Here is a 17,066-nt window from a genome sequence, read left to right as displayed (position 1 = left end):
AAAAATAGGAACAGGATTTTGCTGACTAATCAGCAAATGAAAACCAGTTCCCAAAATGCTAATAATGATAAAAGAGAAGTAACTAATACTCTAATACTATATTATAATACTATATAGTATACTGTACTATATGTACTCTACGTATTATAGTACTATACATTACAATTTGAAGTAAAAACCCCTAAATATGTATTATTTTTTATGTTGTTATGCATAGACTTCATGATAGAAAGGAATTTTTTTAATATAAGGAAAAAGTAACATTGAGGATCACGAGACCCACTATCTGTGTCCAGTGATCCCTAATTGTTTTAGTACTGATTAACAGGTGTGGTGAAGAAATTAAACATGAGACGAAAAGTAAAAAGAATATTGATAACTTTTTTACCTTATGTTGTTGTAGAAAGACTACTTCTTGGCATAATGTTTTTATCTTTTTCTTTATTGACCGTCAACAAATGTTCTTTGCCAGTAATTTAAGTAAGAAAATGTCAAAGAAAGGGGCATCCTTTGATTTCGAAGTGCAGATACCATTATTATTTTAACTGTCTACCTAACTTTTTAAGCACTGATTTTTGTTGGTTTATTAGTAGACTTTACTATTTTTAGGTGCATTCTGATTCTAAATACCAAGCAGCTTAGAGATAGTGCACTATTTAGTGCTAAGATGTTGGGACAAATAGACTCCTGGAAATTCTAAGACTTTTTAATGAAACAGAGTTTGGCCTTAATGTTTCTGTACTTAATTAAAACCCGTGTTGCAAGCTTTGTTATGATGCCACAAGCCTGTTTTGTTTCCAAAGTAGAGATGAACCAGTTTCTAACTTTTTGTTCCTTAATCAAAAAGAGCGCTCTCTAGAGCAGGTGATAGAAATATTTCTGTGTGTTACAGCTGGTTTTCTTGTCTGTTTAATGGAACTTCTATACCAAGAATAATTTGCATTACTCCATAGAGCGTAAAACACGGTATGGTTAAAGTATATGTTATACCATGTAGTATATTATTTAAACAATAGTAAAGCAGTTGCATGTTTATTAAATCAAGTACTATATTTACAATTTTAAAATATTACTTATGTGACAACATGTTCATATGTGACAGATAAATGCCCTCTACAGCCCTCTACTGATCAAATTAATGTCAGTGGTGGTGTTAATATGAGAATCAAACTGTTCTTGTGATATGAGCTGTGAAAATGTTACCTATGTCAGCTTAAATATAAAATTTGGTCAGCTGTTTTATAATAAATTCAACTAGTAAGGACAAAAACTTAATTGACTGAAGCCTAAAAAGATTAAACTTGCAGGATATTTCCTAATTGAAGCAGTTACATATGGTATAAAATGCATTCTAAGTAGCACCTTAGAAATGTTCCAATATAAGGTTAGTTTTCCTTGTATACTTACAGCTTGTTGTTTGGAAATGTTTCAGCCTCAACATTTTAAGCTTATGCAATTAATAGATGTGTCCATTTGGTTGTTTTTTGGTTGTTTTTTTTGGTTTTGGGGTTTTTTTTTCGTTTTATTTCATTTTGAGATAGGTGTAATACATCAACCTGTACCTATAATAACCCAGTAGAACTATTTATATATAAAGCAGTATATAAAACCAAAGAATTGGAGACTGCACTTGCAATACAAATAATTGACATGGTTGTATATGCCAATTATCTCTAGTTATTTAGTTATCACCAAATTGCTATGGCTACTAGAATAAAGCATCCTGTTGAACATCCTTAAATTGGCTTGGTACAGATAATGTTCATTATTAGTCAATTAAAAATCTTTTCAATCACACCTGAGTGTGGGTTGATATCTGACGTAGACATCTATTGCAACATAATTCTTCAGGTCCAGTTTCAGATCTACTGAAAAAATAAAATGTCTTTGCTACTTGAATTCATTTTTGAGATATGCTTTAGCTCAATTTAGAAATTATTTTCATTCAGCCTAAAGAGCTATCAAAATGTTTTTTCTGGCTCACATATAGTCCATGCTTAATTGGTGTACAGGTGTGGGATAATAATGTAAGAGGCATTTTGGAGCCATTCATTTTTCACATGAGCAGAGAAGGGGTAATGGGAAGAGATTAGAAATTAAACTACTTCATAAGAATGTGAAATCCACCTTGAGTAGGAAGCAGATCAGCTCAAATATTCCTCTGTAAAATAACCTAGAGCTGAGATGGTGCTTGTAGGACTCTGAAATAATGGACCTTACTTTTGGTTATTCAGAGACTTCACCGTTTATAATAATTGTTATAGAAATGGTCACTTTAATTTTATAATGTTTTTGTAGTAGTCTTACTACAATGGGGTTTTTTTCACTGGTTTTTGTGACTCGTATAGTTGAAATTAAAAAACTAATATACAGAACATACTATGCACTGAAATACATGCTTTGATAACACTGTGGGGAAACTGGGATAATTTTTCTGATTGTGTATACATTGGTGTAATTAATTCAGTAATCTTTAGGCTTTCTTCAGATAACTCTTATATCAGATGTGGCATGATGGTTGAGCATTAAGTATTCAATATGGAGGAAGTTTCCACAGGTCATAAATACTGAGGCAGGCTTTGGTTGCATTTCAAAATTAATCTGTTGGTTATTGATCTACTTCCTTGTTTGACTACTGATGCATTACATAAAATTAGAAAGCTTTTGCTTTCTGTTTTACCACCACATATCTCACAGTTGTTGCATAAAATAGGAGGATGATCTTTCTTGGAGCTGCAAAAAAACTTAGTTTCCCTCCATTCAGAAACAGAAAATGGCAAATCATTTTCTGTGAGGAATATTTTTACATGAGCAGTATTTAATTCCTAAAATCCATTAAAAAATAAATACATTTATGAACTTTAAAACATGGAGCTCTCCAGTATGGCAGATATCACTCCATGGTTGTGTGTTACTAAGTTAAGATAATAAGTGTCAGGTTTTAGAAACCATAACTGATTTAAGAATAAATTATGCCAAATTAGATCAAAGATCTGTTTAACCAAATGTCCTGTCTCTCATGGTGGACAGAAGCAGCATAGTGCTACAGTACTACTGGGCAGCTTTTCCTTTTTCCAACAATGTGAAGTTCAACACTTATTTAGTCAGGAAGTTCATTTGGCCTTTTCTGTTTAATCTTCTGTGGTATATTTTTCTTCTGTGACTAGACCTAGCTGCTTTGAACCTGTTCATGGTTTTGATCTGTTTGGTATCTTGTGGTAATACATTCCTCAACTTAATTGTCAGGAGTGTGGACAATATTTCCTTTTATTTCTTTTAAATATGCTGGTTTGCCGTTTCATTTTATACCCACAAGTCCTTGTCATATGAAAAATAGCAAATAGCACCTGTATCTTACATTCTGTTGAAGATATTTTTATCCTCTCTTTGTTTGGATGTATTTTTTAGGCTCATTTAGATCTCCACTTATATTGTAATTCACCTTCCACACAAAATATCTGTAGCCAGAATCGCTAATCACATCCTGTCTCTAATGTCTGAAATCTGATTTATGAACAAACTTTGACATGAGGATCTCTTCTTTTATGGGACAGCCAGAAGGACCTGATGGCCCATTCTCACCAAAATCCCAGCTGAAACTGATCTTCTCCTTCTGTCAGCTTATTTAGATAGAGAAGGTCATAAAATCAAGGCAGGGGGGTTTTAAATGGTCGTCTTAACCAGCTTGTGTTCTGATACAGAAGCAGGAGTAGCCTGAGCTAACCATGCTTGACTAATGAATGAGCTACATAATTTTTCGAGAGACAGAGAATTCACAATATATTACTTGCTTATTTTGATTGCATTCTGTTGTGCAAGTCAGGAGCATAATTCTCTGAAGTGCTCTGTTTACTGTGTATGTCTCTGTTTTCTGCCTTAAATAGGAGAAGGGAAACAAGGAGCAGGATACCATTACCAGAGCATCTTATCCAGCCTGTACCTAGCAATCTCTGTCTTCAGGAGTTCCTCAGAAGAAGTATGATGTAAATTGTTTTGACAGTGGAAATCCTGGCTTTTGACTTTCCCATAGTGTCCTACATCTCTACCCTGTCACATCATGTACATGTGGTTCCTTCATGTGACAAAAGAGGGCTTGGGAAAAGCAGTTGCTGCAGCTAGGTTCTTTTCTTGCTGCCACAAAAATTCTTTCCAGTCTGCTCTCTCTTGTCTGGATCAGAGGAGCCCCTAGAAGAGGGGGCAGCCAGGGAGGATCCCTAGGCTGGATGAATCACACTGTTGGATCCTTTAAGGCTCAAATAGTACTATTGGAAGAAGGAGGGAGTTTTTGTTTTGAGTGAGGCTCAGTGTTTCTTTCTAGACTTGAAACATTCTGCAGACAGTCTTTAAACTGACATTAAGTTGATGACATTTTTATGGACAAAAAAAGCAATTTTATGTAAAGTTGACATTTGGGAAAAATTAAATTATTTTCTCTTCAGATATCTACTCATTTCAAGTCTTAGTAAAAAAAGTAGTAAAAAAATCTGTAGTTGCTTGTGGAGGAATACATTAGGTAGATTCTGTAGGATGTTTAGCTGATCTTTCAGACATTTCAGCATTGATCCTGGGAGCACCTCAAGACATACTTAGTTTCAAGCCTTTTTGACATTATTAGAACTACTAGCTACTGTGTACTCAGAGTTCCCAGTTGTAGTCTGCAGTAGCAAATCATTTTAACATGGTTTGTGTTTTTTAAAATACCAGTTATATAGAGACTGCAGAGCAGATTCACTCAGAAATAATGTTGACATTTTGTAATGGAGAAGAATGTTAAAATCTATAAATGTCTAGCTCTATGAAAGATTTTTGGCAAAATTCTTTTTTTAATATGGTTCTTCAATGTAATTACAAATAAAATTTGTTTATTTAACATTGCTTCTATTACAGAATTTACTATTTTGTATTGACAGATAATATGGAGATCAGAAAATAACTCTGTATATCTGTAGTGACTATATTTTACAGTGTCTGATAGGTTTTTATGAAAGCCATTTGGTGATCTCATCAGCAACAAGTCTATTATTTCATTACTATCAGATTCAGTGGGTTTGTGATTAAATCAGCAGAATGGAGAACATGAAGGGAGTGCTGTTCACTTTGCAATCATTTCCATCTGTTAAAAATTTTTGTCAGATGTTGGGAAACAGCAGGCAAAACTCAGAGCAAGTGTTTTATCCAATTTCCAAGAAATGGTGATATGTAATTAGCATATATTATGTTCTTAGTTTAATCTATCCAGTTAGATGTTTTAAATAACCTATGGTATACCAGCATTACTAGAATATATAGAAAGATATTTCCATCATCTCTCATATTATATTCTTTTGAAGACTCTGATGCTGATACAAATATCTTGGTGCTTAGTAATCATGAGCACTGATGACACTTCACATAAAATGGAGAGTCAGAATGAGACTTGTAGAGAAAAATTTCCATTTGGCATATGCTGTGGTCTGAAATGTCTTTGTCTCCATTGATGATGTAGGAATCTGCAAGTAGAATTGTCTGGCCTGTGGCCTCAGAGAATTGGGAAAGGAATCCATCAGTAGTGCCTGTAAGCTGATTTGTAATTAGGTGGTCCCAAAGCATAGAGTATTCTATTTCTTTTGAAATTAATTTTTAGCACTAACTGTTCTAAATAGATGTTCCTGGTTTTCATGTAAATGTCAGACATACTTTTAATAATGTGAAGATTTTTTACCCCAAAGAAACTGTGGTCTCATCTGAAAAATGAAAAATATTTTATCTTTTCTGAATTACTGAGTGTCTCCTTGCCTAGATATTAAAAGTTTGCAGTAAGTTGTGGTTTTACTACACTTTTTCATGTTTCCTCTGTCTCATCTTCTGCAATGAGTAATTCCTTTTTTCTTTATCTTCAGGTCAGGGGTGATTTTTCAGGATGGGAATAATCTTGGTCATCTTTTCTGGAGTTTCCTGTATTACTGTGTTGGCAATTTTGGCATAGGATATTCTGTTTCATTTATAGTATTCCAAATGGAGTAATATTGGCTGTCTCTTGTAGAGCCGCTATAATAGTTCTTGATTTATTCTCCTCAATAAATGTGCATTTTCTGTTACTGTTTTCCACAACAGATTGGTAGAGTTCTTCATTGTGCTGTTACTAGTTAAGTTCATATGCTTTTTTCATGAACCTGTTCTGTTACTTTAGAGTAACAGTCCTTGTAAAGAGTAGATGGACTTCACTCAGTGGGATATTCTTCAGTTTTGTAACATAATTTTATTAGAGTTTGTGAGAACCTGCTTGTTCCATTTTCCTGAGGTAAAACCATGAGAAATCACCATATTTTATCTGGAATTAGCTGAATTCCTGATTTTGGATCTTCTATAAATGTATTTCACTCCATTTTTTCAGAGTATTTAACCTGAAGTATTTAGTTATACTGAAATAAACAATGTAACTGCTTATTCTTGTCTTAGTCTAGCTAATTTTTTTCACTCTGTGCTTTATTTTCAATCCACTTTTCACCCCTTTCTCTCTCTTTAAAAGGCACATTGTATAGGCTTTTTGGATATATAAAGCTGTTCATCTTGTTGTCCATGACTTTGTTCATCCACACCTTCATCAGTATGTTTGAATGAAATTACTGGATTAGCGAGAAAATTTAGAGACTCACTGTTCAAGCTGAATTTTACTTGAGTGAAGTAAAGTTGAGTACTTGATTAGTTACTTCAAACAGAAGCTGTCACAATGTCCACTGTGCTGTCCTTGGTCATCCCTTTGTTCTAGAGATGCAATGTTTGTTGCTATCTGGTCATCTGGTACAACATTGGTTTTAAGGTGAGTTAGTGAAACAGTAATTTCTGAGTTCGTTTCTGAAGATGTACTCTGGAACTTTATCACACTTAAAGTTGGTTGAAATTTACCCTTCTGACGCCTCTCTCTCTGTTTTTTGTTTCATCTTTATATCCATATCAGATCAAGTTCTTGGAGAGTTACTTCCTAGAATCTTCTTTTGAGGAAGCTGACACAAATCAATCATTTATCCGATCAGCAGTGATTTTATTTTACTTTATTCCCTTTAATCCCATGTGACCTGGTGACCTCTGGCTTCTTTTAGTTTTCTTGTTTTAATTAATTCAATCATTTTAGCATTAAACTTTCAGCTGTTTCCTCTTTAAAACTCATCTTTGCCCCTTTAATACACTTTCTAACATAAGACCTTTTGCAATCTATTCTGACAGCTCTAACTTCAGGTTTAGAGAGGCAAAATTCTTCTAAAAATTGTTTTACTGCTTGCTAGTCACACTAATTAATTGCTGCTCTTTCTGGCCCATTTTTTTGTGAGTTTTGCATTGCAAGTAATAGTTTTGGGATTTTTTTTGTGTACACCCTTGCTACTTCTAAAGGGTTTATTACCTTTATCTAAGATATTAGAACCTGCTTGACTTTTCTGGTGAAACCACACTTCTAAGATTTCATATCAAGTTTCAGATTTGGTTTGCTTCCATAAGATAGTAGAACAATATAAGACAATGATCTAGTATGAAAACAAGAATATTAAAGGTGCTTATTAGTGACTAATAGAAAAAACATGTTGAATTGGTTTACTAAAAAAATTCTTATAAATTGACCAGCCTATAGGTATTTCCTGAGCCATGGTAGGCTTTTTCTCTAGGCTAAATATTCATGATAAAATTTATTTGGGATTGACCTGGAGGAGATGGTTAAAATTAAAGAGAGGGAAATACATAAGAAGAACAAGAACTGCAAAATAAGCAAGAAGTTGGTCAAAAGAGAACATAAAGGATGTTGAAAGGTGTTGTTTTGGGTCAAATTTAAAGCTAGTTCTAATTCCAGGTTTTTCAGTAATACTTTAAATACTAAAAAAAAAACCCACCACAGTTTGTTAACAGAAGCTTGTAAATACTATAAAGTTGGAAGGTAATGTTAATGAGACAGGAATATCCTAGTGCAAAATCATATGATCTCAAAAGCTTGAATGATAGAAATAGGGTGAAATTTAAGAGTCGTAGAATCATAATAAGGAACAAAACCAGAAGTTCCTCCTACAGCCCATCATTCAGAAGTGACAGAGTAAGAGGAAACCTAATTGCAACAGTTCTGTTGGGTTGCAGTGAGGTGTGTTATTGAAAAATAAAAACCAAACTGCAAACCTACTTCTATCAAGCATTAAGCTAGGCATCTGCAATCCAGAGAAATATAGCATTGGTCTGGATGAGAGATGCTGTTGGTCTCCACTTTTTCTTGTTTGGTTTAACAGTTGTTAACTATCTTGCGGTAAGCAAAGTTAGGTTTCCGTCTTAAACTGAGAAAACTTAGTCTCCTATCCGTTCCAGGATCTGCTGTGAACATAGAAGGTCCAGATAGTGCATAAAATCAGCCTTAATATATGATATGTGGTATATGATATATGCTTCTATACATACCCTAATGCCTACCTCTGCATTTTCTGGCAGTGTAACTGGTGACTGAACAATGTAAGCAAAGAAAGTTTATAGTGAAAGCTAATACCTTCTATTAAGCAAACTGTGGAAGAAAAATAAACTAGCTGAAGAAGAGCTCGTGTGCCCTGAAACCTGTGGGGGTTTCTCCTTCTACATCTGTGTTAGTAACCATAATAAAATATATTGCCTCTGCTTTGGTATCTTTTTTGCGCAGGTTTGTACTGCATGTTCAGCTTATGGGCTCTGTTGTTTGCTGAGTTTCTCCCAGTAGAGTAAAATGGTAACATTCTTCATCAGTTTCAGTTGTGAGAATTCACTGCACAGTATTGGGACTGCTGACATACCACATAGCTTACAGTTCGGTATGTATAATTAAAACAGAGTGCCAGTTTTCTGAAGTGTTAGTGATGTGATGCACCTATTTACACTCAGGTTTATGGTAGTGAAAAGACAGTAACACATAGTCTTTAATAAACATGCCAGTCCGTTTAGATTTCATCGTTGAAATCTTTCCTGGGTAAAATATATAAATACTGGTGATTCATGCATAAATTAATTCAGTGCAGAAGTTAACATTTTCTTTCTAAAACACAGAATTGCAATACTAATTGCAAACTGTAACAGCTACTGCTAAAGTCAAACTCAACATTAACTGTCAGCCTTACTCTTAACACAGGTGGCCATACAGGACCCAGCAGCTGTATTAAAATGTTTCATCTACAGTTTTCCAATGTCAAGACTGCTGGATATGGCTGCCACCATTTTTATATCATCATCTTATTTGAGATACAGTTGCAATACACCATTTGCAGAAAACAGACAGATATATGTCTGACTTCTACAGCAAAACCAGGCTGGCAAAGAGAAAAGTGCATATTCCAAATCCATAATTTTTATTCTAATACTTACAGTTGTAAAATTCTTGCAGTACCAGAGATGAACAGTAATGCAATCCAGACAAAAATAAGATTCTTGAACCCTATAAAAGTCTTAGATGTACATGCCAAATGGGGAATTTGCTATCCATTCCAAGAATTGCATGTTCACAGATACCCCAAGGAGCAGAAGGGGGAATATCAGAAAAGGCTTCAAAACTGACAGTGTAGAGCAGAACGTTCACCTTGATTCTTCCACACATTCTGCAAGTTGCGCAAATATGACATTTTATATTGTTTTGTTTTATCATTGGGATTCTGTATTTAAAATACTATTACTGTTTTAACTTAGAATTTGAACTCTCAAACAGAATATTGTGCATTTTTCAAGACTGCCTAGCAGAAAACAAAGCTATTATCTGAACAGAGATTTCTGTTTTCTTTCTCATTGCCTCTGCTATTATTAAGGTGCCTGCTTGTCAGTTCTAGAATAACCTTTCCATGTAAATCATGAGTGTTCAAAATTATCATTAATAAATACAAGAATGAGGACATGAAATGTGCTTTTAATGGAATTAATACGTTTGGGGAAAGATGTGTCTGCCTGTAATAGGAGGGGATTGAATCCAGGACTTCCTTCCAGGCTATTAGTTTACATGATGAAAGGATAATATTGTACTATAGCTTGGTTTTTATTTGGTTTATCTAAACTGAATTAAAATCATCTCTTCTGCTATGAAATTAACATGAGCAATGTTGAAGCACGTCAGTCGTAATTTTATTTTATTAAGGTGTTATAGGATTCTGCTTGTGTAAAAATTAAACTTATGTAATAATCTTAACATACTTTTATTATTTATAACATTCTAGAATTGCTTTTAAAATTAATAAGAGTATTTTAGATTGTTTTCTTTGTTCTGATATGATTACTTGGAACAACACTTCCTAATAATGTTACCATCTAAGGATAACCAGTTAATAATTTTCTTTTGATGTTGCTGAATGAGAAGACAGCAAAAGCAAATGGAAGGAAATTGTCTTTAAAAAAATATAAGCAATATAATTATAATAGTGAACTAGAAGAAGGGAAAATAACATACTATGCCATCAAAAATAATAATTTAATCATTACTACACCACTTCCCTGAATTAATTCTTGTTTCAACCGTGATTTGCATTCTAGAAAAACTTCAGGCCCAGTGATAAAGATGCCATGATTTTTCTATTGTTTAGTCTCTGAATAGTTTCTCCATTATAAATTTACATTTATCTCAGTAAATGCTCCAACTGTGAGTGATCTGTCTTGTTTTGCCACCACCTAAATATTTCGGTTTTGAAAGACTGTGGTCTTGTTTCATATTGGTTGTACCAGCATCAGGGAATGACTGTGTGCTAGGGTTACCTCAAGGAGGTTGAGCCTCTCTAGGGTCTTTCATGGAGTTTAGAGGTGGAGTAGTGAATGCTACAAATTGTAGGGAAGTTTAGACTGGAGTTGGGGTAAAATTGGAAATGCATAAAATGCAAAGTTTTCCAGCACTTTGTGATTGGAATACAGCATCAAATGAATCTTAGCATCTTCTGAGATTTGTCATCACTAGATGGGAATAGCTGAATTCATTTTGAATATATGCAGCCTTTTTTTTTCCTAAATGACAGTGGAAAAACATACTGTGTCCCTCTAGGTCTTATATGTCTATATATAATATATTTTTGATTTGTTAGAGACTTGGTATGATTAAATAAATACAGGCAGTTATGGTTTATATACATGCGTGCAGAAGCCTACAAGTACAGAGAGGCTTATATGTGTATGTAGAGAAGGAGGAATGGTTTTGGACTTGTGCAGAGCAAGTATGGTCATATGGTCACTTACACCAAAGTCACAATTACTGTTTATTTCTGTAATCAGTTCTCTTTTCCTTTGCCAAAGTGAAGTCAAATACAGCGCTTCTCTTTCTTGAATAAATTTACTTTGTAAATTCAGAAGACCCTTAATTACTTTCAGGAAAACATCTTCAGTACATGGCACTCAGAAACAATTTTATCCATTTAACCTAAAATATTTGGCTGAATTTCCAGCTGATTTCATTTCTTATTAACTGAATATTATTCTGATCTAAAAGACAAAAGAAAAATAATATCTATTTATATTAGAAAGTTGAGGCTTGGAATATAAGCTATTAAGAAGATAACAGCGGAAAATAACCTCCATCTCTCTGGGGGCCATGCTGGTTTGATACAGGCCAGGACACAGCTGGCTTTCTGGGCTTAGAGTGCACACTGATGGGTCATGTTCATGTTCTCATCCATGAGCACCTCCCAGTCCTTCTCAGTAGGGCTGTTCTCAAACGTTTCCTCCCTCATCTTTTAAGATTAAACATTTTCAGATAACAGGGTTAGCTAACTTAAGTGTAAGAACTTCAGTGAGAATATAATGCTTTCTGGTTTACTAATGTTAATTTTAATAAAAGTTAGAAAGCTAGAAGAATTCAAAGAACAGAACTACTATTTCATCATGATAGGTATGATACAGAGAAATGAAGGAAAGTTAGCCTTCCTTCTCTCCTAACCAGGTATAATAGGTTTTGTACACTCTTCAGAAGAAAAAGAAGTTACCAAAGTTAAAATTATTGCAAGTTAGTGTGATTTTGTAGGTAGTAGATAACTGGAGGCAGGGAATTACATGATACAGGTTCAGAAAATGTTGACTCTTTGATTTAGAGAAATAACTGAACTTCTGCAATGTTTATAGTACAGGTAGGTTTGTATCAAGCATTTATTTGAAAGCCAGTGACATTCTTATTTTTATTTTTCAGAAATCCTCATTAGAAATTAACAGAGTACATGTCAACAGAATATTACGAATAATTTGAATTTAATACCTAAGTTGGCACAATACAATAAAAACATCCTTGTAATATAACTAAATGCTATGTTTTATAGCTGAAAATCAAAAATGCAGATTGTAGCTGCAGGACAGTACAACAGCTGAATGACATTTGGAAAGAAATCACCAAGAAGAGGTGAATTGAGAGTCATTGTGGAAAATGAGTGCTCGGTGCAGTGTTGACCTTATGCTCCTTCTTGAGTTAGGAACAGAGTGCACCACCAGCAGAGAATTGCAGGAAAGCTGAAACCCATCAGAATATCTGATTCCAAATTCCATCTTGAGAAGGACTAAGGAAATACTGCAGGGAGTTCTGGATTAGACAGATGTGATTAAAGTGAATATTAGGAGAACATTCTTTTAAAAAGAGCTCTTTTAAAACAGTATGGATTAATCTGCTAAAGAGAAGCCAGAGTGGTGACCATAATTAACAATGTAGAGTTGTTGTTTCTTGATTGTGCGTTCAGAATAGTTTACTAGGAAAGTTGATGCCGTTGCCATACCTGGTGTAACTAGATTTCAGCACAAAGTTACCTAAGTACTCATAGCTCTTAACATGTGGAGTTCTTATCAGTTCATTGTTCATAGTCCTATCAAACCGAGGCACTGCTGAACCAGAAATTCAAATGGGGTATCACTATAAATTTTGTAAAATCATTTTATTTTTAATCATTTTATTGTTCTGAGTAGAATCTGAAAATTCTGGTGTTACGAACCATTTGGCTAGATTTTTTTCAGTCTTCTGCAGAGGAAGGTTACATCTGCTCTGGGAGTATCTCTGCATATAGAGAGTAGAAGTTTCCAGGCTGCAGAAACTTGGAAAAAGAGGAAGAAGCAGGAAGCAAGAGGAAGAGGAGAGCCTGCTGTAGCTGTGGAATCAAGGGAGCAATGAGACAAGGATAGAGCAGAGAGGTGTGCTTTTATAGCAACAGAAACTTCCAGGAATAGCAGGCACTTAGATAATTGATTACAAAGTAACAGCTATGTTATGTGAAACCTGAATGCAAATTTAGTGCGTGCAAGCACCTAGGCACCAAAGATGAAATGATTGCCTTTCTCACCAACCTGATTTGGCAAAGTCACCTAGAAATAAAAAAGTATGCTAAGTGTGGAGTCTGTAAAGAGCCAAGTATCAGAGTTGTTTATTGACCTAGTACTGATCATAGAAAGGTCTTGAATAAATGTTTTGGAGTTAGACTTTCTGTGTTCAGTACAAAAACCTCTTTCTACTGGGGAAAAAGAGGATGTGGGGGGGCTGCATAATAGTCACTAGCTAGTTCATTGTTCATGCTGCAACAGTGTTTAGCTAAATAAGTGGGTCCCCCTTACAGAAAACTTCTGATGTGCTAGACTCTGTTATTCGCAAGCGCCATTTGTAACCCACTCTCTCTGTGTTTCTGCCACTGTCTGTCACTCTAAATATTTTAAACATATAACCTTTTATTGATGTGTGTTGTTCCTGCTGTGCAACTTCAATAAGAAAATGTTGCAGTATACTGTAATAGTATTGTCATGCAGCTTTTTACAGTTTTACCCCAATTTATAGAAAAGCAATGGAGATACTTGGATCAAAAATCTCTATCTCTTTTTCCGCTATTACTTTCTTTTCAGGTAGAAAAGTAGAACTGTAGTTTTTTGTAAAAGCTGTTAATCTTGCTTAGTGCAGCTTCTGCCATGCTGTTGAAAATAAAGACCTCCTGATGTGGTTGGCTGAATAACTTTACAGTGATAGTCTTCCTTGCTTGTGTTTTTTGCAAGTGCTTTTTGCATGGGCTTTTCTGTATTTGTGCATACATACAAATGACAATGAAAATCAAAAGTAGTCATCACCCAACAGTTTCAAGTCTTCTGCTTAGAAAAGGGTGTAGTCTGTAGAGGTATTACAGATGAAAATTAAGGTGCATAAAACAAGTGCGGGGGGAAAATGCTTGCATGTCACATTCCTGCATTGTAATAATTTCTGCAGCTCGCTGATTGTGAGGAAATTTAAATCAACCAGAACCTAATTTAAAGCTAAAAAAATTTTAAAGTGCAAAATACAAATTCTAACATCAGAAAAATTTGAATTATTTGTCAGTTCTTTTCCAGAGCTAACCATTAGATGGTTGTAAATTGGCATGACATGAAATAAAATTTAAATTCAATTTACAGAAGAGCTTTTTTTGCATTGAGGGACGTTAAGAAGTAGTTGCCTGGAGACTTTTTGAAGTCTCCATTTTTGGATATTCAAAACCTGACTGGACAGTGCACTCAGCATCCTCCTGTATTGGGCCCTCAACTGAACAAGGAACCTGGACTGTCTGATCTTCAGAGGTCCCTTAAAAATTGTGATTCTATGAAGAAAAAGATTTCATTTGGTATTGGCATAATGATTTGAAAATTTTAGTTTCTTTTTTCTAGTGTTATCCCATTAGGTATTTGTAGAACGAAATTAATTTTCATATCTAATAGCATATGCTTACATACATTTCATGTCTTTGTCACTGAACAACTTGCTTGCAACTTCCATTGCTTGTCCAGCCAAAAAATCCAGGAAAAATACCAAGATTTATTACTTAAGCAAACTAAATTTTATAACACATGCAATATTTATTTGGTAGTACCTCTGTTTCAGATTTCATGTGCTTCTCATGGCTAATTAGAATGTTAAAATTCAAATAAGGATTCTTTGTTCTATTATTCATTTCCTTAACATATTTCTAATGGGGTCTTAATGTAAGATGTCTGTTAATGTTCTTTTGTTATCACTGCTAATGAAAATATGGACTTTCTGAGGTCCTAAGTGATTTTTAAGCCATGTTCTTAGCATCAGTGAGTCTGTACCTTCCCTTTGTTTGTATCAAAAATCTACTGCCCATTAACTTTGATTCTGTTTCTTCTGAGTAGTTGTATGTCTCAGAAGATTATATTGCTGTTAATGTTTCTCTTTGCAGTGAGGAACTACGGAAGGAAGTCCGACAGCTGAAACGAGAACTGCTGGAAGCAAAGCACAAAAAAGAAGAAAGAGCTTTAAGACCTAAAGAGAAAGAAGGTAAGAGGTTTTGTGTAGATCTCCAGTTAACATTCTAGTTTTAAAGGTTTTTTTGGTTTTGTGTTTTATAAATGTACATAAATGTGGACTATTGTTGAAATGTAGATTTTTTTTCTTTCCCTAGCGATGGTAGTAATGATGCCAGTATGTAAGGAAGTTGTATAGATAGCATTTGTTCTCAAATCAGGTAGTATTTCTCCTTCTAAGTGTTCATTAGTTACATCCATACTGTGACCTCTTGACTTGCAAGGTCTTTTTGACTTTCTGACTTGGAAAGGTTCTTAAATGCAGATGGTGACTTCAAATTTCATGTATCGTAAGACACTGGTGGAACTCAAATTCACAAAGTCACTACCATATTTATTTTCCTTAAACCTTGACAAAATGGCATCTTCAGCTGCCCTCTTCTTTGTCAGACAGTTTTTATATTCTGTTTCTTTTTAAATGTGAATAAATAGCTATGTTTTTAATAGTATGTAAAGTGCATATTTTAGTCCAGAAGGATGAAACACTCTTTATTAGCCAAACTGAAGAAACAAAAAAGTGTCTTTAAACACTGTTGGGTTGTGAGACACACTTTTAGAGTGGATTCTTAGTTCAGTTCTCAGTACCATAGAAATATGAAAGAAAATATAAAAATATTTTTTTCAAAATTCGGATAACACACAATTTGCAAGAATGGTATAAAATATAACATAACTTTTAGAAAATTTGTGGACTCTCTTGAATAACAGGTGAGCTTGATCAGCATTTTGACAAAGTAAAAAAACACATTATCATGAATTTGTATATGAAATTTGACACCAAATGTTAAGAATTGCTGACTGAAAATGTTCTAGTAATGACTAGAATATAAGCTCTCACTGGCAAAATAATGAGTGCTGTCACTAGCCATGTAAAAAAACAACTGTGAGTAAACCTATAGCAAAGGTAAAGTGTACTCCTTTTGAACGTATATGATGAATTATCTTGAATAGTGCCATGTACGGCAGTTCTTACACTATTGCTTAAACTTATCCCTGTTCTGGTGCCAGTCAGTGGACTTTGTTATTTGAGGAAATTCACCTTTACAATGACAGAATAAAGTAATACTTGGGCAATAGTTACTACTATGGTACAGTTTGGAAGGATACCTTCCATTCAATCAAAGGGAGCTTATATACCAGGGTTGGTGCGGGGGCTTCTATTTTCTTTGAAATAAATAGCAGGCAGGACATAAATCAGTTGAAAATCTGCAGGTAGACACCTAGTGGTACAAATAATCTTGAATAATCTTGGCTTTCCTTTTTGTGATAGGAAGGGGTGTGTTCCAATACCTGTTGAGAAAGATGGATGGCAGGAAAGAACCTATTGACCTAGTCAGTGGAGTACCTAACTAAAAATCTTTAAAATAAACATGTTCTAAAATTTAATGCAAAATTAAAAGGATGTTAAATGAGATGCAAGTAGTAAAGGATAAAATTATTAATGAAAATGTAGTGAAAGAGTTCAGGTTTGTACTAGAAAATGAACTGAACATGAATTTACACTCTGATGTGGCTGTCACTGTGTGGTTTTTGCTACAAAATGCAGTACCCATAAAAGTGTGGTTGTACTTTTGCACTCAGTTCCAAGTATTGTACCACCAAAAAGGATAATGAACAATTCAATTAAAATGGAAAAAACCACCCAAAACTAGCAGAACACTATTTGGACAAGTTTATTAGAAGATACTTGAAGATATGTGTAATTTATGTAGGGAGGGGGATGGAAGGGTGAAATCTCAAAGGAATGAAGCATACCTTTATTGTGAAAAAGAATTTACAACTGAGGACTAATAGACTTTAGAAAGATTTTATCTTTAATA

The 17,066-nt window shown here is 34.3% G+C and overlaps 1 protein-coding gene across 2 annotated transcripts in view; it reads left to right on the top strand.

The window, feature by feature from the left end:
• CWC27 (CWC27 spliceosome associated cyclophilin) overlaps window positions 1–17,066 on the top strand; it is a 100,288-nt gene that overhangs the window by 51,069 nt on the left and 32,153 nt on the right. For both annotated transcript variants that reach the window (XM_030969526.1, XM_030969527.1), the window contains exon 11: window positions 15,123–15,220. In XM_030969526.1, the coding sequence (XP_030825386.1) occupies window positions 15,123–15,220 (98 nt within the window). The remainder of the gene's footprint in view (window positions 1–15,122; window positions 15,221–17,066) is intronic.

This window comes from Camarhynchus parvulus, chromosome Z, assembly GCF_901933205.1.
Source record: "Camarhynchus parvulus chromosome Z, STF_HiC, whole genome shotgun sequence".
Taxonomy (NCBI): Eukaryota; Metazoa; Chordata; class Aves; order Passeriformes; family Thraupidae; genus Camarhynchus; species Camarhynchus parvulus.
The sequence above is the reverse complement of the archived record's forward strand: the minus strand, read 5'-3'. Positions and strand labels throughout refer to the sequence as shown.